Source organism: Pan paniscus, chromosome 6 (genome assembly GCF_029289425.2).
Source record: "Pan paniscus chromosome 6, NHGRI_mPanPan1-v2.0_pri, whole genome shotgun sequence".
Classification (NCBI taxonomy): Eukaryota; Metazoa; Chordata; class Mammalia; order Primates; family Hominidae; genus Pan; species Pan paniscus.
The window spans coordinates 21123252-21147947 of NC_073255.2; the positions used below are offsets into that span (position 1 = coordinate 21123252).

Consider the following 24696-nt stretch of genomic DNA (forward strand, 5'->3'; position numbering starts at 1 on the left):
CCTGGGTGAAAAAAAGAAAGGAAGGAAGGAAGGGAGGGAGGGAGGGAAGGAAAGAAGGAAATAAATATGTACACAGACATCTACAGAGGGAAGACTATGTATAGACAAAGGATGAAGAAACCACCTACAAGGCAAGGAGAGAGGCTTTAGAAGAAATGAAACCTACCAAAACCTTGATCTCAGACTTCTAACACCCAAAGTTGTGAAAAAATAAATTTTGGTTGTTTGAGCCACCCAGCCTTGGTACTTTGTTATGGCAGCACAGGCAGACTAATATATACATTTCCTTACATCAATTTAAATAAAAATTGGTGTTAAACAAAGACTGTTTAAAAAAGAAGACAGAGGTAGAAAGATCAAGAAATTATCACTGGATTCTTATTTTAGAGAAATAAAAAATACAACCATTTTTCTTTCAAGCCAGTAACAACCATCAATTAAGTCAAGCTAAAATATTTATTTTAAATCTATATATTCTAAAAAAAAATAAAACAAGCCTTAAAAATTTCTTTAACATAGTGTAATTCCAACTTTATTAGGATGTAACATAACAAGCTGATGATGCAACCCAAAGAACTACAAAAACAAAAACCCAAAATTTGTAGAAGGAAAGAAAGATCACAACTAAACAAAATAAAGACTGAAAACACAATACAGGCTGGGCACAGTGGCTCACACCTGTAAACGCAGCATTTTGGGAGGCCAAGGTGGGTGGATCACCTGAGGTCAGGAGTTTGAGGCCAGCTTGGCCAACATGGTGAGACCCCCATCTCTGCTAAACATACAAAAATTAGCCAGATATGGTTATACATGCCTGTAATCCCAGCTACTCAGGAGGCTGAGGTAGGAAATTGCTTCAACCGGGGAAGCGGAGGTTACAGTGAGCTGATATCGCACCACTGCACTCCAGTCTGGGCAAAGGAGTGAGACTCTGCCTCAAAAAAAAAAAAAAAAAAAAATCCCCAAAAACAAAAAATAAAAACAAACCAAAAAATATAAAGATCAACAAAATGAAGTTTGGTTGTAAACCACCCCAAAATAATAATCATCATCAATAAACCACTAAACAAAAAAAAGAGCCACCAAATAAAATGAGAAACAAACAAGGAGACATTGTAACTGATACTACAGAAATACAGAGGATCATGAGAAATTATTATGAACAACTATATGCTGATAAATTGGAACACTTAGAGGAAGTTGTTAAATTCCAGGACACATACAACCTACCAAGATTGAAAGAGGAGGAAATAGAAAAACTTAACAGATGAATAATTATTAACGAGATTGAATCAGTAATAAAAAGTCTCTCAAGAACGAAAAGCCCAGGACCAGATAGATTCACTGTCGAGCTCTACCAAACATATCAAGAAGAACTGATACTAATCCTCCTCAAACTATTCCAAGAAATTGAAGAGGAGGAAATTCTTCCTAACTCATTCTTTGAGGCAAGCATCACCCTGATACCAAAACCAGACAAGAATACAACATAAAAATAAAGTAGAGACACAAAACCCCTGAAGAAAACATTAGCAAACCAAATCTAGCAGCACATCAAAAGATAAAACACCACAGTCAAGTGGGATTTTTCCCAGGAATGCAAGATGGTTCAACATACGCAAATCCATAAATGTGATACATCACTATCAACAGAATAAAGGCCAAAAACCATATGATCCTCTTAATAGACATAGAAAAAGCATTTGATAAAATTCAGCATTCCTTTTTCACGAAAGCTCTCAACAAATAAGGTATAGAGAGACATACCTCAACACAATAAAAGCTATATGTGATAAACCCACAGCTAGCATTATACTGAATGGAGAAAAGCTGAAAGCCTTTCCTCTAAGAGGACAAGAAGAGGATGCCCACTTTCTCTACTCCTATCCACCACAGTACTGGAAGTCCTAGCCAGAACAATCAGGCAAGAGAAAGAAATAAAAGACATCCAAATTGGCAAAGAAATTAAATTGCTGTTCTATCATAGATGACAAAATCTTATATTTAGAAAAACATAATGACCCAACAAAAAAAACTCTTAGAATTGATATTTAGTAAGGTTGCAGAAAACAAAATTCAACATACAAAAATCAGTCATATTTTCATATACAAATAACTAGCTGAAAAAGAAATCAGGAAAGCAATCCCTTTTACAATAGCTACAAAAAGTAAAATAAAATACCCAGGAGGCAAAGGCCTCTACAACAAAAACTACAAAATGCTAATGAAAGAAACTGAAGAGGACATTAAAAAATGGGAAGATATCCATGCTCATGAATCAAAAGAATATTGTTAAAATGACCACACTATATCCAAAGCAATCTACAGATTCAATATAATCCCTATCAAAATACCAATGATATTCTTCACAGAAATAGAAAAAAAAAACCAATCCTGAAATGTGTATGGAACCACAATAGATCCCAAATAGCCAAAGCAATCCTGAAAAAAAAGAACAAAGCTAGATGCATCATACTAACCTGACTTCAAAATACACCAAAGCTATAGTAACCAAAACAGTACAGCATTAGTTTAAAACAGACACAGAAGACAATACAATGAAATAGAGAACCAAGAAATAAATCCACATATTTACAGTCAACTGATTTTCAACAAAGGTGCCAGGAATATACATGGGGAAAAGGACATACCTTTGACAAATGGGAAAACAGGACATCCACATGCAGAAGAAAGAAACTAAACTCCTATCTCTCATCATATACAAAAATAAACTCAAAACAGGTTAAAGATATAAATGTAAGATGCAAAACTATGAAAATAACTGGAAGAAAGCTGAGGAAATGCTTCAGGACATTGGTGTCCAAAAACATTTTATGGCTAAGACTCCAAAAGCACAAACAAGAACAAAAATAGAGAAATAGTACTTACTAAAGGAAAAAGCTTCTGCACAGCAAAGAAAATCAACAGAGTAAGAAGACAATCTGTTGAATACAAGAAGATATTTGCAAACTTTCATCCAACAAGGTACTAATATTTAGCATATACAAGGAACTCAACAGCAAAAAAACAAGTAATCCCATTAATAAGTAGGCAAAGGACACGAATAGGCATTTCTTACAAGATGACACACGAATGGCCAACAGGTATATTAAAACAAATGTTCAACATCACTAATCCTCAGGAAAATGTAAATCAAAACCACATGAGTTATCAACTCACCCCAGTTACAGGGCTATTATCAAAAACACAAAAAATAACAAATGCTGCAAGAGGATGCAGAAGAGAGGGAACTCTTATACGCTGCTAGTGGAAATTTAAATTAATACAAGACCTCTATGAAAAACAGTATGGAGGTTTCTCAAAAAACTAAAAATATAACTACTATGCTACTCAGCATATCAAAGGAATATCTGTACCCCAATATTTGTTGCAGCACTCTTAATAATAGCCAATATACAAAATCAACCTAAGCATCTATCAATGGATGAATGAAGAAAATGTGGCATACTACACAATTGAATACTACTGAGTCATAAAAATGAATGAAATTCTGTCATTTGCAGTAACATGGATAGAACTGGAAGTCATTATTTTAAGTTATACAGGCCAGGAAGAGAAAGACAAATTTTGCATGTTGTCACTCACATAATGAAAGATAAAGAAAATTGATTTCTTAAAGATAAAGAAGAGAATGATGACTAACAGAAGCTGGGAAGGGTAGTGGAGAAAGAAATAAAGGGAGGTTACTGGGTACAAACATACAGTCAGATAGAAGAGATAAGTTTTAAGGTTCAATAGCCTAATAGGTTGACTATTCGTAGTTAACAATATATTGCATATTTTACAATAGCTAAAAGAGAGGATGTGAAATGTCCTCAAAGTAAAAAAAAAAGTTTGAGATGATTGATACCCTCAATACCCTGATTTGATTACACATTGTATCAAAGTACCCATAAATATGTATAAATACATACCAATTTTTAAAAATCAGATTTTCCTGAACTCTAATGCAATAGGCACATGCATTATTTTCTCCTTACTTCTGTTTGAGAATATAGCTATACATACATTTACTTATTTCCATCTGGAAGTAGAAAATTTCAATTATGCACTTTATGGTAGATGAAACATGGTGGAAATGTACTTGTTACATGCCTCCCTAATCATGCAACATAATTCTCATTGACAGCTGTTTATCTAACACAACATTAGCCATTGTGTACCAAAATCAAAGTCATACTGTCTCTCATTTGCATAGTTATATTAATCAATTATGAGTTAACAATACTCTCTTAACCGTACTCTAAATCTGATGGCTACAGATACAGAACTTAAAAGTTTTGGCTGCTTCACTGGTCCACAGTGTACTAGAGAAGACAATATCCTCAAATACCAAAGACAATTAGTATTTATTGAAGCACATATGATATTAATCCAGAACTTCTCAGGAGGTCAGTTGTCCTTTTGTGCAGGACTCTTCAATGCTATAGCTATGTACTATTAGGTCCAAGTGGAGGAAGTAAGAGAAGACACGGAGGCTTTTCCAAGCAAAACATCTTCCTCTTCCTCTACTTCTTTCAAGGAGTTGATGATAGCACCGAGGGAGGAAGAATTAGAATTCAAGCCATCTCCCCTGAAGGGTGCATTAAGGAATAGCTAGCTTGAAATTCTGAATGTCAGAGTTTTGACTATATCCATCCATCTGCCAGACTCCTTTTAAATTTTCTCAAATTTCAGTCCAGTTTTAAGTGCAACAGAATTTCTTCAGGGTTCAACTCCCTGATTAATGTTATTTGCAAACTAAATATAGCCACTTTTCATTTGAATACATGATTCAACAAAATGTAGTTATATATAATGTGGTTTCATAAATGTTCAATTCCAGTGTTATTCTAACTAAAATCTCTCATAAGCAAAATGATGTACAAATCTCAAAGTTCATAAAAGAGGCCAAAACCTAATCAGTAACACATGTATCTTTAAAAAATTCCTCTTACTTTCCTTGAACACTGGATCTCTTGGTATATAGAAAGTATACTGTCCTCTATAGACAGAAAATGGATATAATCAGGGGTCTTTTGATTTAATTTCACAAAACAGTAATACGTAAAGTTTCTAATACACACAGCTTCTGCTTTACCATATGACAGACCCACCACACATTAAGGAGCAAGGAATATGCATATGCCTGTATCAATTAATCACCTCTAGTAATAATGGTATTTGTATTTTACAAGAAACTCAGTAACAATGGAAGAAAGGCAAACAAACACTAAGGTAGATCCTCAAGCAGGTGGGCAAAATATCGAGAAATCTGTCTCCAATTTTCTTGGAAACACTCAACACCATGCAATTCTTCCATCGAGCCTCATGGTCCACTGTACTGACCTCTTGAGTCAAAGCTAGATGTGCCTCCAGAAATAAGAAACAAATATATCAAATCCAAAAGTAGCCATTTCCAAAAGATGTTTCAAGTTGTAATCCATTCAAAGTAAGAGCAGTGGCTTCCATTATTCTATTGCATTCTTTGAATCAAAAGCCAATCTTAGAGTCTATTCTCTGTCTCACATGAAAGAATTTTAAAATAATATTAAAGAGAATCACCACTATTGAGTCCTGATGTCTCTAAGTTTCATCTGTAAAGGATACTCAAGGTTTGTCTGAACACCTTGCAATAGGAAGCTATTAGACTAGGAAAAGGAAGGCAGGAAGTAAATAAAGGAAGGACAACCAACAAGGCATTACTACAATATAAATGGATGGAGACAACAAATAAAGACATGCAAGAAAACCATACACGCCCACACTGAAAGGTCAAAGTGGTCTTCTGAAAAGCTAACACAGAAGCTAACTGAGCATGTTTCAACTGGAGGACAATGGCACATAGGCAGATTTTTAAAAGACACTTAATATTATCAGATCTTAACCACATTTTTAAGTGAGTCACTGAATATAGGATGAAGTTTCCTACCTTAGAACTAAATGTAAGGACCAGGCATGTGACATCTTGTCTCCTGCACATGTTTTTACATGTAAGTGGTATAGTCAAGCATATGACTGTTTTCTAACTAAATGATAGCTTTCTTTCCCCTTCTTTCTTGCCTATTAAACTCCCTGCTCCTTAAAACTATTCCACGTGTGTCCATGTCATTTTTTCTAATTCCACTCAAAATGAAAAGCCTGGTGTTCTCTACTCATCAGAGCTGTATCAATACCATACTTTTTTTTTCTTTTCAAAGTATATATTCTCTAAGTTAGTTGAGAGAAAAGTTAGAAGGAAAAGCAAAGTTCCAAGGTTGGTGACTCATGAGGATATTTACCAAATGTACTATTTGCTTTGAGCTTAAATATCATCATTTGGGGTTTTTTGGGTTTTTTTTAACTACCTACCTCAGAGTGAAGTGTCAGTGGCTGGCTTTTGTCTGATATCAAGTCTTATTTAACTAGTTGCTTAATACCTCAATGTGACCTTCAAAAGCAACAGATTTACTTGTATATGCTTAAATTACTATTTTGCTGACAACAAATTAAGGAAATGGTAAAACTAAAACAAGTGAACTCTACTTTTCCTAATCCTGAACCAAATATTGAACTTTCCCATTTACTTTTTTTTTTTACAGTAAGATTTCAAGGGGAACAAACTGCTCTTAAATCCTGTTGCTGCCTTCCTGCTTTTACTAATTAAAGTTTGACACAAATGTTCTCACAGATTCACAAAACATACAGTCACAGTATTCTTTGAGAGAGTGAAGAACAAAAAATATTATGTATAAAGAAGTTATGGTGTTATTCTGAAAATTTGGAAAATTAAGTGTCATACTCAAAGCCAGAAACATCAAAACTTGGGGTTACTATATACATAATCTTAGCTGTCACTTTGCATTGTCCAAAACACATGACTAATAACATAAATGGTGTTATCCCTGGGTATTTAACAAGAAAAAGCCTGATGAGAACATACCACAGATGCGGAATGTTGTCTGGTCACAGATGTGGAAAACCTGATTTAAAGTTCCTCATCTCTCCAACTTGATCCAAGGGATTCAAAAACAAACAATCTTGCACTTCAAATGCCATAATTTTAAGTAAAAAAGTTAAAGGATCACTAAGAAATCAAGGGACTAGTTTCTGCATATGCATAAAACACACTCCAACACAGTATTCCTAGTTCTCAGCAATTCTGAACCAAAGGTATTCTCATGTGATTTTATTCATTGCAGTCAATGCCAATTAAAAGTATATTTAGCTACTTTCAATGTATAAATATAAAAGAATTTAACTGCTCTTCTATCGGTATAGTTTTTCGAAACAAATAAACAAAATATGGCATGAGGATAACTTGACAGTTGCTAAGTACTTATTGAAAGAAATCTACCAGTATCACTTATCTGAATAAGATGTAAGTTTCTGAACCAACAAGAATTTCAGAGAAAATCAATTTCCTTAAAATACCTAACAAATGGAAAATATTACATAATAAATGGAAAAAAGATTAACTAAAGCCAGTTAAAACCAAAAGGGATGAAATGGATTTCCAATTTTACCTATTTTTCCTCTTTTTTAATACACACAACCATATATGAAAACAGGCACCATGAGGCAGTTTTGTAGCACAAGCTTACTTGGGTTTGTACAAGTATAACCAAGAAAGAATAAAATAAAATTTTAAAAGTACTCTTTAGCCACAATATTGAATATATTAAGTAGATGAAGAATGGAGGTAGAAAATAAATGCAATAGTTTATTTAGAAATTCCACTGGGGCTTTTCTTAGAAACTCTTAGAATACTGACCTTCATGCCAGGATATGGTCAGCATACTAAATCAAGTGTGGGTTGGAACCGTTTGTATGGCTTATGCAAATCTATATAAAGTATGTTACCACTGGCATCTGTTACCACTTTAACCATTTGGGTTCATCTGAGCATGCAGAGCAGACTTGGGTGGGCTCAACCAGCTTGGGCGACAAAACTACAATACCTCTTTGTTAAGTGGATATTTACAAACTTATCAGTCAGTCCAGTGTCTTGTTGTACCAATTAATCATACTACTCTGTAGAAAATTGTTTTAAATTTCACTCACAGTAGAAGCCTGAATGAGTTAAACATTAAAGAACAACAACCAAATCCAACCCTCTGCCTAAGAAAAGGGATTATTACGAATATTTTTTTATAGTTTTAACAAATTTGTAATTAATTATATTTTAATAGACTCTGAAAGACAAATGAAACTATCACTTTCTATACATGTTTTTTCAAATAGTTTACCATAAATGGAAATACATATAAACACACTGATGCTAAAATAAATTAAGCTTTAAAATTACCTAAAAACATAAGATAAAAATCAGATTTGGAGACTTGCTATCTACCACAATTTGGAGATTCTAGTCAAAAGCATGCCTTGAAGTTAGCAAACCTACACCAAATACCAATGAAAGAATATTCGTTTTTCTCCTAACATCAAAATTCCCATACTAAACCAAAGATGTTGACTTGAACATAAATTAAGATGGACCAAAACACACAGGCTACTTTGGTGACAAGTAAATTTTGGAGTACAAAATGTTCTTGCAAAACATGACACATGATATTTATCCTAGAAATGTTTTCTAGCACCTGAAAACAAACTAAGTAAACAACAAAATAGTTACTTTAATAGAATACAATTTGTTGACCAGGAATAACTGTTATTTGAGAGAAAAAACAGCTCAGGAAGGACACTTAAAAAAAAACAAACATGAAGCACTCATCACAGAACAAAAAAAGTTCCATCCTAGAAAGGAAATCTGTTATGTCTAGATAATGAACATCAACTACCAGAATTAACAACAACAGAAAAAAAAACAATTAAACAGTACCCCAAATCATTTTAAAACAATTATTTTGATTTGGAATTTTATTATTTTTTCTGAGCATGTCTAGAAATCTGTCATTACAACATTATATGCTTTTCACACACCTGTGATGCCAGTAACAAACACTTTCTAGAAGACTATACTATGTGCTTAGGAAAACACTGGGAGAGAAAATTTTCTGTCTTACTTATAGGATTATTCTTCATCACATCAGCTGAAGGTATAGTTTTCAACTCAGAGGAATCAGAGCTAGGCAAGCTGAACTTTATAAACCACTGATGTACTCACCCAAGAGAGAGCTCTTGAATCCAGCATCTGCTTTAGCAGGCAGCAGGAGTAGCTATGTGAATCAGAGGTACAAAATGGACATATCCTAGAGTCGAGTCGAACTTAAAGACAATGGAGACCTGAGCTTAAATAATGGATCTTGCTCTTACTAACCGTGTGACCCAGAGGAAAGTAACCTAGGTCAGGTTTCCCAACTGCAAAATGAGAGCAATGTATATATCTTACAGCGTTATTGTAAAGAATAAGTGAGATAACATATAAGGCACCTAGCATGAGTCCAATGTCCTCCAAGTCTTGGTTTTAAATCTTGACAAAGAATGCTCAAATACTATACCATTTCTATGTTTTAAAAGGAAAAAAAATGATATAGTGATAGATATTCTAGTTCCCTATAAGCATGTGTCAGGAGCAGGCAGAGTGGTAAGGCAGGAGAGAAGGGCCATAAATTCCCTTAGATTCTAGGGAAAAACTGCAGCTGCATCTGTTAGCCTATTATGCAATTCGATTCAACTAAATGTTAGGGGATGCAACATAAAAATTAGACATTCTTTCCACCTTCATTGAATCACAATCTAAAACAGGTAATACAGTGTTGCAGGCAATGCTGAAATCCAAAAAGTTCTTAAAACCATAATAAACAATTGTTTTTATATAAATTTGCAGGTAAAATCAGTCCTGAACTTGAACTGGCTTAGAAGCTCTATAGCCTTTATTACTGCATTTAGCATAAACATTTATGCATCTTAAATTTCACCTTGTGGTAGGATACAAAATCCCACCTTTGGGTTTGTACTGGAACTCTACCACTGGCTTTCCTGGGCCTCCAGCTTGCAGCTGGCAGATCGTGGGACTTAGCCTCCATCATCACATGAGCCAATCCCTCAAAATAAATCTATGTATACATCCTATCTGTATCTCTGTATATCCTGCTGGTTCTGTTTCTCTAAATAACCCTGTTTAATACACTAGGAAAATGCCTACAGGTAAATATACAGCTCTCATAGTACGCTATATGCTCTGTTATATTTTGGAATTTTTTTTAATCCAAGAATTCTCTCTTTCCTATGCCCAGAGAGGCATTTCTACTATCAGAGACAATTTGAATACAAGTCATAAATGGAGGGGGTAATCTCAGGTGAGCAAACAAGCATTTGCATCTGGGAGAGCATCGTAAGACTTAAAGCTCTTAATGCAATAAAGATATTATAACATGTGATGTACTGAAGTAGCTTCTAGAAGTACAAATTATTCCAAATTCTAAGACATATATAGCCCAAAGGTTTCAGATAAGGGAATTTGTACAATCTCTATTTAAGGGAGGGAAAAAAAGGAATAGAAATATAAAAAGAGCAAACTGCCTAAGGCAGAGACTTGTGGTTAACATTCTCTTTCCCAAGTCAGCATTTGCTTTAGAACTCTCAAATACCCTATTATATGGAAACAATAACACTACTATAATACAACATCAAGTTCTTGAAGAAATAAGAGATAGAGATAAAATACATAAAATGCTTCAAATAATGCCCAGCACAAAGTAAGTGCCCAATTAATGCTGTGTAATGGTAATAGTGCCTAGGAAAATACTTTGAACATGGTTAATTTTATGTGTCATAAAAATGGTTAATTTTATGTGTCAATTACATCTGGCTAAGGGATCCCCAATTAGCTGGTAAAACATTATTATTGAGTGTGCCTATGAGGGTGTTTCCAGAACAGATTAACATTTCCATTGGAAGACTTAGAAGATCATCCTCACTGAAGTGTGGGAGCATCATCCAATCCACTGAGGTCCTGAACAGAACAAAAAGGCAAAGGAAAGGCAGATTCTCCCTTCTAAAGCAGAGACAGGTTCTGGGTCTTCTTGGGACTCTGACTGGGATTTACACCCTTGACTCCCCTGGTTCTCAGGCCTTTGGGTTTGTACTGGAACTCTACCACTGGCTTTCCTGGGCCTCCAGCTTACAGCTGGCAGATCGTGGGACTTAGCCTCCATCATCACGTGAGCCAATCCCTCATAATAAATCTATGTATGCATCTTATCTATATCTCTGTATATCCTACTGGTTCTGTTTCTCTAAACAACCCTGATTAATACACTAGGAAAATGCCTACAGGTAAATATACAGCTCTCATAGTAGGCTATACACTATATTACACTTCGGAATTTTTTTTAATCCAAGAGTTCTCTCTTTCCTATGCCCAGAGAGGCATTTCTACTATCAGAGATAGCCTTGAGTACAAGTCATAAATGGAAGGGGTAATCTCAGGTGAGCAAACAAGCATTTGCAGCTGGGAGAGCATCGTAAGACTTAAAGCTCTTAATGCAATAAAGATATTATTTAGAAATAAATCTATAAAAGACTGAGGAGCAGCCTAGAGGAAGATGTCTGGAATTTAATGTACAAACTAATCAACCAGAGCTCCTGTTAAAATGTAGATTCTGATTGAATGCGGTGGGGCCTGAGATTCTAGTCCTCAGGTAATCACAATGCTGCTGGTCTAGAGCACTCACTGAGAGTAGAAAGGCCCCAGAGCACTGATCCTCAAAGTGTACCAGAAGCATCAGAATCTCCTGGGAAGTTATTAGATATACAAACCCTAAAATATAAGGAAACTAAAAGTTTGTTGACCTAAATGAGCTGTTTACACTAGGCAGGTCGGATTTATCTTCCCTAAGAATAAAAGTAGAACATGTTTTAAATACTTAAAAAATAAAAGTAGCAGACCACAACCTATTACATAGACAAAAGCCATTTCTGCAAACAATTTCCAAAGTCATAGCCCCTGCAATAACACTTGCAGTATAGGTTTTTACATTTTTAAGAAGCCTCTGATAATATATAGGCCAAGTATTACAATTATATTCCTCAGTCGAACTACCAATTGTCGACAAAAAAAAAGTCATTTCTATTTTTCCTACGTAGTACATACAAAGCTCTGTGAAGAAACCAAACTGAGTTTTATATTTCCTTGTGTTGAGGACACGACCGACCACATCATCGTTCAGCCGACTTTTCCAGAGTAATGTTTACACATTGCTTGGTTGATATGTAAATATGTCAAGATTTTGATTTATAGCTATAAATGATCTGTTTACATACACACAAACAGATGCATAAGTTATAGTACATTAATAGTTTAAAACAACATATCCTTGAAGGACAAAGAACTTGAGGGTAAACCACAAATACATTGTCATGATCAGAGAAAAGATTTTCATTTTCTGAATGTGAAGTCTGTTGATGGTTAAATAGGGTTTCCCAAAATTTTTTAATAAATTGATGCACTCAGAATGCAGGTTCAGTACATTTTTCTACTTCGAAAAAAGTTTGAATTTGGAAGTTGACCTCTCAATGAAAACCTGAGCATGTAGTTCTAGCCATAATCTATCCTCAAAGAAATCAGTTACTAACACACTGTAAAGCATCACATGTGTTTCAGGATTGGGGTGAACATCTCCGATTTTGCTAGCAGTCCATATTTTAAAATAGTGGTTCTCTATTAGTGGAGATGTTTTTATCCCTAGGGAACATTTGGCAATATCAGGAAACATCTGATACATTTGGCAATATCAGGAAGGGGAGTGAGGGACGGGTACTTCCAGCAGCTTGTGAGCAGAGGCCAGGCATGCTGCTAAACAACTTGTAATGCACAAAACAGTCCACACGACTTAGAATTTTCCAGACTAAAATGCCAGTATAGTGCCAAGACTGAGAAAGCTGACTTAAATAACAGGCTACAAAAATACAGACAGACTGTCCCTAATGCATCTTAATTACATTCCTTGCACAGTGTTAAGCAAAATAACAAATACTTGTTGCTTATTAAATAAACTACCTCTATTTAGCTGGGATCTTTGAGTCGGAGATGAAAAAGAACTAAAAAAGAGTTATCACACATATGATATCTACAATTACAATATTGCAGTCATTGTCAGAACCCAAAAGAAATTTTAAAAATCACCCTGTCCAGCCTAATTTCTCCAGTTAGGAAAAACAATGTTTCTCACATGGAAGATGCTATCTAATGTACCGATATGACACTGTTAAGGGGAGAGGGCAGTCCTCTTAATAGTAAAAATGAGGTGAGACCTTTACAAAATTATTAAAATCAGGTTTTGCTATTTTCCTTCTAATAGTATCAATGTCCCATACTTCCCTCAAGTTAATAAAGTATTTCCTTTATAAAAATTAAAATCAATGTGGTATCATAATAACTGCTATTTCTCTAGCATGAAACACATAAAATGTAATTATTTTCAAAAAACAAATCAGAGACCTTGGCCTACAGGCTTTTCTGCTTTTGAGATTGCTGGGATTTAAACTGTCATGAGAAATTCCGAACTGGCTTACATTTTTGAAACACAGGAACTGACAGTCATAAGGCCAAACATACCCTTAATAATCGATTCAGCCGCATAGAGATCTCGTTTGTAGGTCACCTAAAGGACAGATAAACTTCATTAGACTTAACAGAGCAGGAAGGAATGTGCAAGCAATAAAATAATGCCCCCAAGGAAATTCTTGATTTTTCAGAAGCTATAAACATGTAATACTGACATTTTCTCAATTAGAAAAGCATCAGCAAATTCACATAAAATATATTCTATTTCTACAAATGGCTGATTTGTTTTTAAATCTTTGAATAAATTAAGATATTATGTGGCAGTTGTTACCGAAATCTTAATGTAACTCAAGTATTATACTTAAAGAAAATGTGGTAGCATTTAAACAACAGTGTTAACATGACTGCATAAAAACGAGGTTTTATACTAGAGAAAAAAAGGTAGGGTGGAAGTCTCTGTATAACAAAAAAGTCACTGAGTTACATTCTTAGCTGAAATAATTCTGAAAGGTCAATTTATGTTAAGAGGGACTTCCTTCTGAATTACATATATCCGTATGAACCTAGATAAGATTCACCTTGTAAGATTTTTATTAAAAATGTGGCCAAAATAGAAAGAGCCTATAGGGTACCACCATGTGTCTAAGAACAATGATGATCTTTCCTTAAAAATATGCAACCTCTTGGGAGGCCGAGGCGGGCGGATCACAAGGTCAGGAGATCGAGACCATCTTAGATAACACGGTGAAACCCCGTCTCTACTAAAAATGCAAAAAATTAGCCAGGCGCGGTGGCGGGCGCCTGTAGTCCCAGCTACTCGGGAGGCTGAGGCAGGAGAATGGCGTGAACCCGGGAGGCGGAGCTTGCAGTGAGCCGAGATTGCGCCACTGCACTCCAGCCTGGGCTACAGAGCGAGACTCAGTCTCAAAAAAAAAAAAAAAAAAAAAAAAAAAAAAAAAAAGCAACCTCCTCATAATTGTAATCTGTTCCTTGTAATGTAACCTGCCAACATGGCATGTGTCTGTCCTATGGCAGATACTTCACAGACCCCCATCCAGTGAGCTCAGGTACAGAACATGTAAGTGCATTGTGTTGCAGAATTAATTCTATATCACAGAGCTGAAATACATAGTAAATAATGACACAGTATAAATAAGCTTTTATAAGGTCTTAAAAGCTACATTCAAGCACCTAGATATTTATGATGCAAGTGTTCTAAAAACCCACTTTGAGAAATTCCTACCATATTATTACCTCACCATGCCTAAACTCAGCTGAAATAGCACACAGAAGCACAATCAAACAAAAGAGAGAAAAAATGAGCTGAACTAGGTGAGTGCCAAGTGTTGGGTTGGAATTTCACCTGCACAGAACCTTTCCTCTTCTTCAGGTGGCCCCTGAGGCTCTAGTGAGCACAGTCTGAAAACCAGAAAATTAGAGGATTGAAGTTCTTTCTCATCACTACAGGACTGATTTTCTTAAGTAATTTTTCATTATAAAGTATTGTGCAAGGTCAAAGGAAGACTACCGATCATGCTAACAGAACGAAAGGAACTTCAATACTCATTGTCAGGGTGTTGGTTTTTTTTAATTAAAATAAGGACAACCCATCTTGCTGTAAAAGTTAGATGGAAAAAATGAATAACCCATCAATTGAGAATTACAACATTTTCCAGCCACACTGCTTTTGAAGTACGTTAGCTATGTAGGAAAAAATAAGGCTAAAAGTACTTTAAAATTCACTAGTTTTGGTTGGCATGTGCTTGTTTTAGAAATACTATAGCATTTCACATTTTAATAGATTGGTTGAACTGCTTGAACAACTTTTTGTCTGTGTTACCAAGTTAGCTGCTACTTTATTTCTGGATAGTAAGGTATAGTTTTGGTCCAGGATTTACCTGCCAGGATAAAGGAATAGCAGAGGAATCTAATTTGGATAGAAGTGCAGTAGCCCACTTCACTAAACAAAGTTTCTGTACAAATCTAGTAGTTAGCTAATCTGGAGGATAAAAATTCCAATTTCATAGGCACGGTAAGGTAATAATACGGTGGGAATTTCTCATTCCTATCACGTCTACATGTTGTTCTTGTTTCTGTGTTGAGACATAAAATAGTAAAAAAAAAAAAAAAAACTTTCAGAACACAGCCAGTTGGCCACTATCTCCAATAACTTAAGGTGACACATAATGTTCTCCCATCTTTCCCTTCACAATAAATAGGCAAAACTTACATTTCAAAGATAATAGAATGTTTATTAGGTATAGATTTTTCAGAACTTATTTCCTTACCAATCATATACATATAGAAAATATTCTTTTCTGGATACCTATATAAAATGCTGGATAACTATATAAAAATATCTGAAGAGAAACAATGTCACCATATTGTGTTTTTGAAATTACAAAAACCAAATAGAGACTACTTTGTTTCTTTTGTTTTTAAACAGATGCTGAAATACTTGGACCTTAAAAAAATGTATTCCCCAACAAAAGGAATCCTCAAAAGTCAATCATTCCCATAATATTGTGATTACACAAAAACTTCAGAAACTCCTAAAAAAGCACATTCAGACAACGGAACACAGTGGTTAAATTTCTTCAGTAACTGGTTATCAATCTTGTATGGCTTGAAGATGGTTTTGACATTTAGAAACAAGATGTCTGTTCAATTAAGTCTGTACAGTATAGTAAGAGACCAAGTTAATTAAAAGTAAATGGGGTCAAAAATATGGTACAACTCTAAATTAAAGGGACTCAAGTTGTTATGCAGACTAGATGAAATCTCATCAAAATAAGAGTGTTTGCTTGGGCCTGTCAAAGCAAGACTACTCCAGGAAATCATGACAGCTGATCCCTACTCCCAGAACCAGTTCTGTACTCCTCAGTGCTTATCGCCCTGGTGGGGGTAGTGGGGTACCATGGCCATTTTCTACCCGGCATGTTGATTTGAAAGAAAAAAAAGCTGATATTATCTCCAGACCCCAGAAGAGCTAGCACAGGAAGGTGACATCAAGCCAGAATGTTTACCTTTTACTTTTACCAAAATGTATTTATAAAATACAAAATACAGACTAGCCTGGCCAACGTAGTGACACCTCGTCTCTACTAAAAATACAAAAATCAGCCTTGCATGGTGGCCTGCACCTATAGTCCTAGCTATTTGGGAGGCTAAGGCAGGAGAATCACTTGAACCCAGGAGGCAGAGGTTGCAGTGAGCTGAGATCTTGCCACTGCACTCCAGCCTGGGTGACAGAGCAAGACTCCATCTCAAAAAAATTAATTAATTAAATAAAATAAAATACAAAATAATCCTCCTAGGATTTCTGGTGGCTACTGAAATTCTAGTACTACGTGCAGTCCTCAGAAATTTCAAGTCAGCCTTTAAATCAATGTGAAGTGAACTCCCTGACTTTTCAGGGGAAAGGGAAGGTGTATTGCTCCATGTTTCAGGATCCTCCTTTGCCTTACACTGTTACATGGTAATAAAATGCCTCAATTATGTCCAAATATGTCTTTTACTGTCAGATTTTTGAATCATGTTTCAAGTACATGGCCATGCCATCTGAGTCCAGTACCAGTTTAGCATAATTGTACTAGAACTTTTCAGATACATTTTTCTTTTTAAAGGCAGCATCTTTGGAGTTAGTGTAGAATTAGGACACTAATTTCAAAGCATAAACTCCATTGTTGTGTAAAACAAATACTTTCATCATACAAAATAAGATCACAAAATTAAAAGCCTAATGACAAATCTTACAATGTTATCAAAAGGGGTTAAATAATTAGCTATGAAAATACCAAAAAAAGAAGTCAAAGATGAGACAAGAGGCAGAAAGAGAAAATAGGGACCCTGAAAACAACAGCAATATTTGCATTCTAGTATCACCTCAGTTAACAGGGAAAAAAATGTGATACCAAAAAACAAATAAACAAAAAACGCTTATAACGTCTACCTGTAAGACATTTTCCCCAATCCACAGCATGACAGGCCTTTTAGGGTCCAAGCTCCCTTTGAAGCATGGCATTATTCAAATCTCATTCATAAGAGTAGAGCTCTCTACTTCCATTCCATGTGGAAAGTGATGCTATGATGCTGATTTCTAGGGGGGGATTACCCTTTCAGCATGTGTTTCCCAGGACTGCTACAGTGAATTACTACAAACTGGCAAGCTTCAAACAACAGAAATTTGGCTGGGCACGGTGGCAGTGGGTCACGCCTGTAATCCCAGCACTTTGGGAGGCCAAGACGGGCAGATCACAAAGTCAGGAGATCAAGACCATCCAGGCCAACATGGTGAAACCCCGTCTCTACTAAAAATACAAAAATTAGCTGAGTGTGGTGGCAAGCGCCTGTGGTGGCAAGCACCTGTAGTCCCAGCTACTCGGGAGACTGAGGCGGGAGAATTGCTTGAACCAGGGAGTCGGAGGTTGCAGTGAGCCAAGATTGTGCCACTGCACTCCAACCTGATGACAGAGCAAGACTCCGTCAAAAACAAACAAACAAAAAAATGTATATTCTCTCACAGTCTGGAGACTAGACATCCGAAATCAAGATACAAGTAGGACCCTCTGAAAGCTTTTGGGAAGAATTCTTTCCAGCCTCTTCCTAGCTTCTGGTGATGGCTGGCAACCCCTGCCATTCCTTGGCTTGCAGATGTGTCACTCCAATATCCACCTCCATCATCACATGGCCTTCTCCCTGTATCTGTGTCTCTTCTATTCTAGTACAGATATTAGTCATATTAGCTTTAGGGTCTACCCTATTCCAGCAGGACCTCGTCTTAACTTGATTATATCTGCAAAGACACTATTTCCAAATAAGGTCACATTCACAGGTGCCACGGATTAGGACTTGAACAGACTTTTTTAGGTGACAGTTGAACCCACAACAATGTCCCTAAAAAGGGACTCACCAGTGGAACCAAGAGAAGCACTGTGTGGAAAGGCCAATCAGGTTAGCGTGCACTGATATTTGTTGCACATAAAAGGGGAGCAGAGCATCAAGATGTACCTGAGGACTAACACTCTTGCTGGAGAGAACAGAGAAATATAAACACCTCACCAAAAAGGAAACACTGAAGATGGAATGTAACATTCAGAGAGTAATGTGCTGCTTCCTTTTCATCCACAGTTCTCAAGAGTGCTTTACAAACTTGATGAGGGCTCAGAACATGCAAAAGAGGTAAATAATCACAGCCCCAAAGATGTCAAAAGTGAGACCAGGGATTATTGACATGTCAGTAGCAATAAAACGCCTTAGAGTTTCCACCTTTTTTCTTGGTCTTCAAATTAGGTCTGCCAGACAGCCAAAGAAGTTCTAAAGAAATGTGGGTCAGGACCTTTAATGAAACATCTAACTGCTAATTGCCAAAAATCCTCATAAATATCACTGAGCCATATATAGAAAAGGATGAATAAAATGTTTGCCTGCTGGGTTGATGATAGTTAACCCAGCAGAGGCAGATATTTTAGGTTGTCCTTAAATGAAGAGTAATATTGCATAAAATTTCTTTACCGCATAAATTTTCTCTACCAGGCAATACTTCAAACATGTCAATATTTTGGAGTCTTAGAATTCAACATTTTAAGTATTTAAGATTACCCTGAGACAATCTTAGCATGCAGTGAGGCTGATCAGGTTACTGTGCAAAATAACTGGTCAACTTATAGGGCTTTCTGTTTTAAAAATCAGTAAGGAAATATGCTTATAGACTCAATTAGAATGAATCTTTACTAATCAGGTTGTGATGGATGTTTCATAAAGATTTCCAAAGACTGCAAGCAATATTTCAAAAGCAGCAATATGTATTTCAAGATTATGAAATAATCTTATTTCCAAATGTACTTATTTCTGATTTCCAGACTCCTATTTCCAAATGTCCTGTTCAATTCAACTACTGAAACAAAGAATCACACTCTAAACCATCCCTGGCCTTGATAAGAAGCTGCAGTATGATAGTGCCATTATCTTGTTTGCAATAAGTATTCTATTCCCTCCAAAAGAGGTTAGGCCGGGCGTGGTGGCTCACACCTGTAATCCCAGTACTTTGGGAGGCTGAGGCAGGCAGATAGTCTGAGGTCAGGAGTTGAAGACTAGGCTGGCCAACATGGTGAAACCCCGTCTCTACTAAAAATACAAAAATTAGCCAGGTGGTGGTAGGCACCTGTGATCCCAGCTACTTGGGAGGCTGGGACAGGAGAATTGCTTGCAATTTGGAGGTGGAGGTTACAATGAGACTGCACCATTGCCCTCCAGCCTGGGCCAGAAGAGTGAAACTCTGTCAAAAAAAAAAAAAAAAGAAGCAGCAAGTTAGCCATTAAAAGAGCTGGGCCCTGCCACAGGAAACAGTCTAATTCCTCACAGTGGGACAGAAAGTGGATCCAGGTACCACCCCCACTGGGTTGGAACTGTTGCAGATATCCTTTTAACCCAGTTAAGTTGGAGCAACCACCCAGGGCCTGAAAGGAAATGTTGATACTGCAGGCAAAGTTGTAGCTTTAATCCAACTGAGTGAAGAAGAAAAAAAAAAGGCTATTGATATGGTTTGGATCTGTGTCCCTGCCCAAATCTCATGGGGAATTGTAAGCTCTAACCATGGAGGTGAGACCTGGTGGGAGGTGACTGGATCATGGGGGCAGATTTCCGCCTTGGAGCTGTTCTCCAAGTGAGTGAGGTCTCGAAGTGTCTCACTCCTCCTTTGCTTTCTGCTATAATTGGAAGCCTCCTGAGGCCTCCCCAGAAGCAGAAGCCACTATGCTTCCTATGCAGCCTGCAGAACCATGAGCCAATTAAACCTCTTTCCTTTATAAATTACCCAGTCTCAGGTATTTCTTTATATTAGTGTGAGAACAGACTAATAAAGCTATCTACAGAGAGGAAGAAAAAGAAAAAAGTGAATAAACCAATCTCACAGGTTAAAATGAGATGTGTCTGAGTAAATTATCTCAAAGTGAATTTTCTTGAAGCCAAGCAATAGAAGGGATACTACACATTGATGGTTCAGTAAACCCGTGAGACTCCCTTAACTCCCACTCAATGCACTACTGGTTTTAAATGTACACCCACGCAAACACATGAAAGCACAGAAAAGAACCCAAGCAAGGTATCATCCCTCTTACCTTCCAGAGGTCAGTTGATCCTTCTACAAGTTTGGCTTTAGTGCAACAGTATTTTAGGGCCAATTGCAAACACTCAGTTCCAAATTCCAAGTCATAGTCACTACACTGGTGTGGAAACAACAACAACAACAACAACAATTAAGCTAAAATGCGATTTTAAGTAAAACCAAGCCTTTTATTTCATAATCAACTGCAAACAAAGGAAGGGTCTAGAGGGCTCAAACTATTTAATCAGCTACTGACTGAGTTATAACATCCCCATTAGCTAAAAGCAAAACAGTGAATAGGAATACTGCAATCATCATGTGAAGCAAAACAAATAGTGAATAGGAATAGTGCAATCATATGAGTTTTGAGATTCCTCAGTAGTTCTAGGCATAAAATAAATGTATTACTTTGTTTCCTTTGCTTATAAGTTACCTTTCCAAACATGTTTATAAAATGCCTGAAGGTATGGCTGAGGATTATCATATCATAACTGTTGATAAATATATATCTACAAAATCTAAATCTCATATCTTGTATTTATAGCAGGACATTTGCAGGTCATAGTTCTCTTGTTTTAATAATTAAAATATCAATATATCTTTTAATTATTTACATTTTGTTTATAAACATGGAACATTTAGTCTTTCATTGTGAGAAAAACTGTAAACATATCTCATAAATTCAGTAAAAATAAAACGTTTTTTGGCATTTTAAGCAGAGCCACTAAAATAACCAAGTAATAATACAATTCAGCTGAACAATACTCAGGGTACCTATCCTGTCTCCAAGTTCTATTTTAAGTACCAGATATATAAAGGTAAATGACACATGTATTATGCCCTCACGGAACTCAGGTCTAGAAGGGGAGGCTGGCATCTAACAAGCAGTTTGTAACAGAACCTGATAGATGCAGCACTAGAAGAATGTCTAGAGGTAGCTCAGTGGATAAAACAGTTAATTCTATGTGACGGCATCAGGAAGCCCTATCAGAGGAAAAGGCTTGATCTCCAACAGCAGAATAAAATTGAACAAGGAGGATTATGTTTAAATCAAAAGGTGCTTTGCAAAGTTACGGAGGTTTGAGACATTTGGTAGACTAATTTTTTTTCTTCTTTTTTTTTTTGAGACAGAGTTCTTGCTCTGTCTCCCAGACTGGAGCCACCATGCCCAGCTGAGACTTATTTTACAAAGCATATCCATGTAAGGATTGCACAAGGCAACAAATATGAATATGGCATCAAGCACCCCTTGCCAAAGCTATTTTATTATCCTTACATGGAAGCTACTGAAAGCATATAAAACCTCTGGGACCCACAGTCACAAAAGGAGTTCATAAACATGTGCAGTCTCCTCTCTTGTGATCTCCTATTGGGTGCCCATAATTAATATTATTTGAAGGAGATTCTCATTAGATGTATATTCTAAATTCAAGTCAATCGCTAAATAAAATTAACTTTAAAAAATCAATAGTGGTGATAAAATGAAATCATAAAACATAGTAAATTAATCCAAAGGCCAACAGAAAAGTGAGAAAAAGAACCAAGAAGAGGTGGAACAAATACAAAGCAAGTAGCAAGATGATTTTAGACAAGAAAGTTAACGAACGAGAGAGGGTATTGCACAAAATGTTTTGACACTTGTGATTCACCATGGGGGGATTATAGTTATAATGATATCATTGATCACATGAGAAACACAGACGCAAACAGACAGACACTGAAAACCATCTGCCTCCCCAGACTTGACCCCCCGAAAATAGTGTCTAACAGCCTTCTGCCAAGGCAAAAGCCCTAGGGACACTTATCAGAGATCCCCCAAAAAGCAAGGTCCAGTCCAGTTATGTTATAGAGAAACACACAGTCAACACGCCCCAAGTAGAAAACTCACCAAGTCTAACCAGTCCCCAGCTAAACATGAGCAGAAAACCCATATTTAACTGTCACCCAAGGAAAGATTGTAATGTGAAAGATCAAAATGGCAAAAATAAAGCACTTGAGAAAATCGAAACTGCAATATTTTAAAAACTATTAATAGATCTAGGAAGATAAAGAATTTGAAATCAGGTGACGGGGTAATATTTAAAAAGGCAGAAAAGGAAAGAGTCGTATGACTCATTGACAAAGTCAAATATCCAAATAAAAATATTGAAATTTTAGGAAAAACAGAAAAAGGTAGATGAAAACAACTAAATAATTCAAGATATTCCAAACATGAACAACATTGAATTTCCAGATTAAGAGAAATTGTAGAGTATGGAAGCTAACGGGTAAAAGTATGCCAAGCCCACTTAACGAAAACTATCTTACAAACAAGCTGTAATCCAAATGAGTTGGGACTTCATAGAAACAATACAACTTAGAACAAATAAGCAAATTAATCACAATTCTTGGGGTAATGATTTTAAACATAGAATTCTACTCCCAGGAGAGCTATCAAGTTTGAGGGCAGAATATGAACTTTTCCTCAATTTCAAAGTATCAAAAGAATTTTATTATCCATGCACTGTTTTCTTTCCTACACTTTTTAAGACTTTAAATATTAGGTTCATAGCAAAATGGAGCAAAAGGTAAAGATTTCCATATACCCTCAAGCTCCCACATACACACGACCTCTCCTACTACTGAAACCTTGTAAACATAGTGGTATGTGTATTAGCATCAATAAACCTACATTGACACATTATTATCATTCAAAGCCCATAGTTTAATTATGACCCATGCATTGTATTATACATTCTATGAGTTTTCACAAATGTACAATGATATACATCCATCACTGTAGTTATTGTACAGAGTAGTTTCACACGACAGTGAAATTTATCCGTGTACTATCTATACATACCTCTGGCCCCCACAAACCCTTGCAACCACTCATCCTTTTAATGCCTCCATAATTTGTCTTTTCCAGAAATAAATAGCTGTAAGCATAGAAGATTTAGCTGTTTTACATTGTATTCTTTCACAGCAAAATATGCATTTAATTTCCCTTTTGGTGACTTTATAGCTAATTTCTTTTCAGGAGTGAATAATATTTCATCATCTTGATGTACCACAGTTTGTTTATCCCCTCATCTAAGCTATTTATGTTGGTTCCAGTTTTGGCAATTATGACTAAAGCTGCTATAAACATTCACGTGCAGGGTTTTAATGTGGACATAACTCATTTGGGTCTTACGGTAACAGTATGTTTTGTAAGATGCTGCCAAACTGTCTTCTAAAGTGACTGTCACTTTGCATTTGCATTTTAAGTTTTACATTTAGGTCTGATCCATTTTGAGTTAATGGTTGTGACAGGTTGAAAGTGTGTGCCTAGATTTATTTTTGGCATGTGGTTGTCTAGTTGTTCCAACAACATTTGGTTGAAAAGACAGCAAATCTTTGCTATATTGTATATTGCCTTTGCTTTTCTGCCAAAGACCAATTGATTACATTTATGTGATTCTGTTTCTGGGGTCTTTATTTCATTCCATAGATCCATTTATCTATTCTTTAAGCCAGCACCACACAGCCACAATTCCTGCAACTTTATAGTAACTCTTAAAGTCAGGTAGTGTCAGTCCTCCAACTTTATTCTTTGCTTTCAATATTGTGTTAGCTATTCTAGGTCTTGTGCCTCTTCAGATAAACTTTAGAATAAGTTTGTCAATACTCCAAAATAACTTGCTGAAATTTTGATTGGGATTGCATCAAATTTGTAGATCACGTTGGGGAGAAATTACATCTTGACAACTTTGAGTCTTCTTATCCACAAACATGGGACACCTCTCCATTTATGTAGTTCTTTGAAGTCTTTCAGAGTTTTGCAGTTTTCCTCAAAATAGGTTTTGTACATTTTGTTAGATTTATGCCCAAGTATCATTTTGGGGGTTGCTAACGTAAAGAGTAATATATTTCTATTTTCAAATTACACATGTTCATGCTGGTACAAACGAAAGCAGTGGGCTTTTATTCCCTCATAGCCTGCAACTTTTCTATTACTGTCCCTTAATTCCATAACTTCTGTCAATGCTTTCAGATTTCCCACACAGACAATCATGTCATCTGTGAAAAATTATTTCTTCCTTCCCAATCACAATACTTAGTTCATTTCCTTCTCTTATTAGCTGGAAATTCCAGGCCAATATTGAAAAAGAGCACTGAG

General features: G+C 36.0%; 1 protein-coding gene across 4 annotated transcripts in view; it reads right to left on the bottom strand.

The window, feature by feature from the left end:
* CRPPA (CDP-L-ribitol pyrophosphorylase A) overlaps positions 1-24696 on the bottom strand; it is a 330830-nt gene that overhangs the window by 196990 nt on the left and 109144 nt on the right. For 3 of the 4 annotated variants that reach the window (XM_034963742.3, XM_003825009.5, XM_034963741.3), the window contains 2 exons: positions 20569-20673; positions 13502-13547 (listed from right to left, as the gene is read on the bottom strand). In XM_034963742.3, the coding sequence (XP_034819633.1) occupies positions 13502-13547; positions 20569-20673 (151 nt within the window). The remainder of the gene's footprint in view (positions 1-13501; positions 13548-20568; positions 20674-24696) is intronic. The other variant, XM_008978703.4, reaches the window with a different exon arrangement.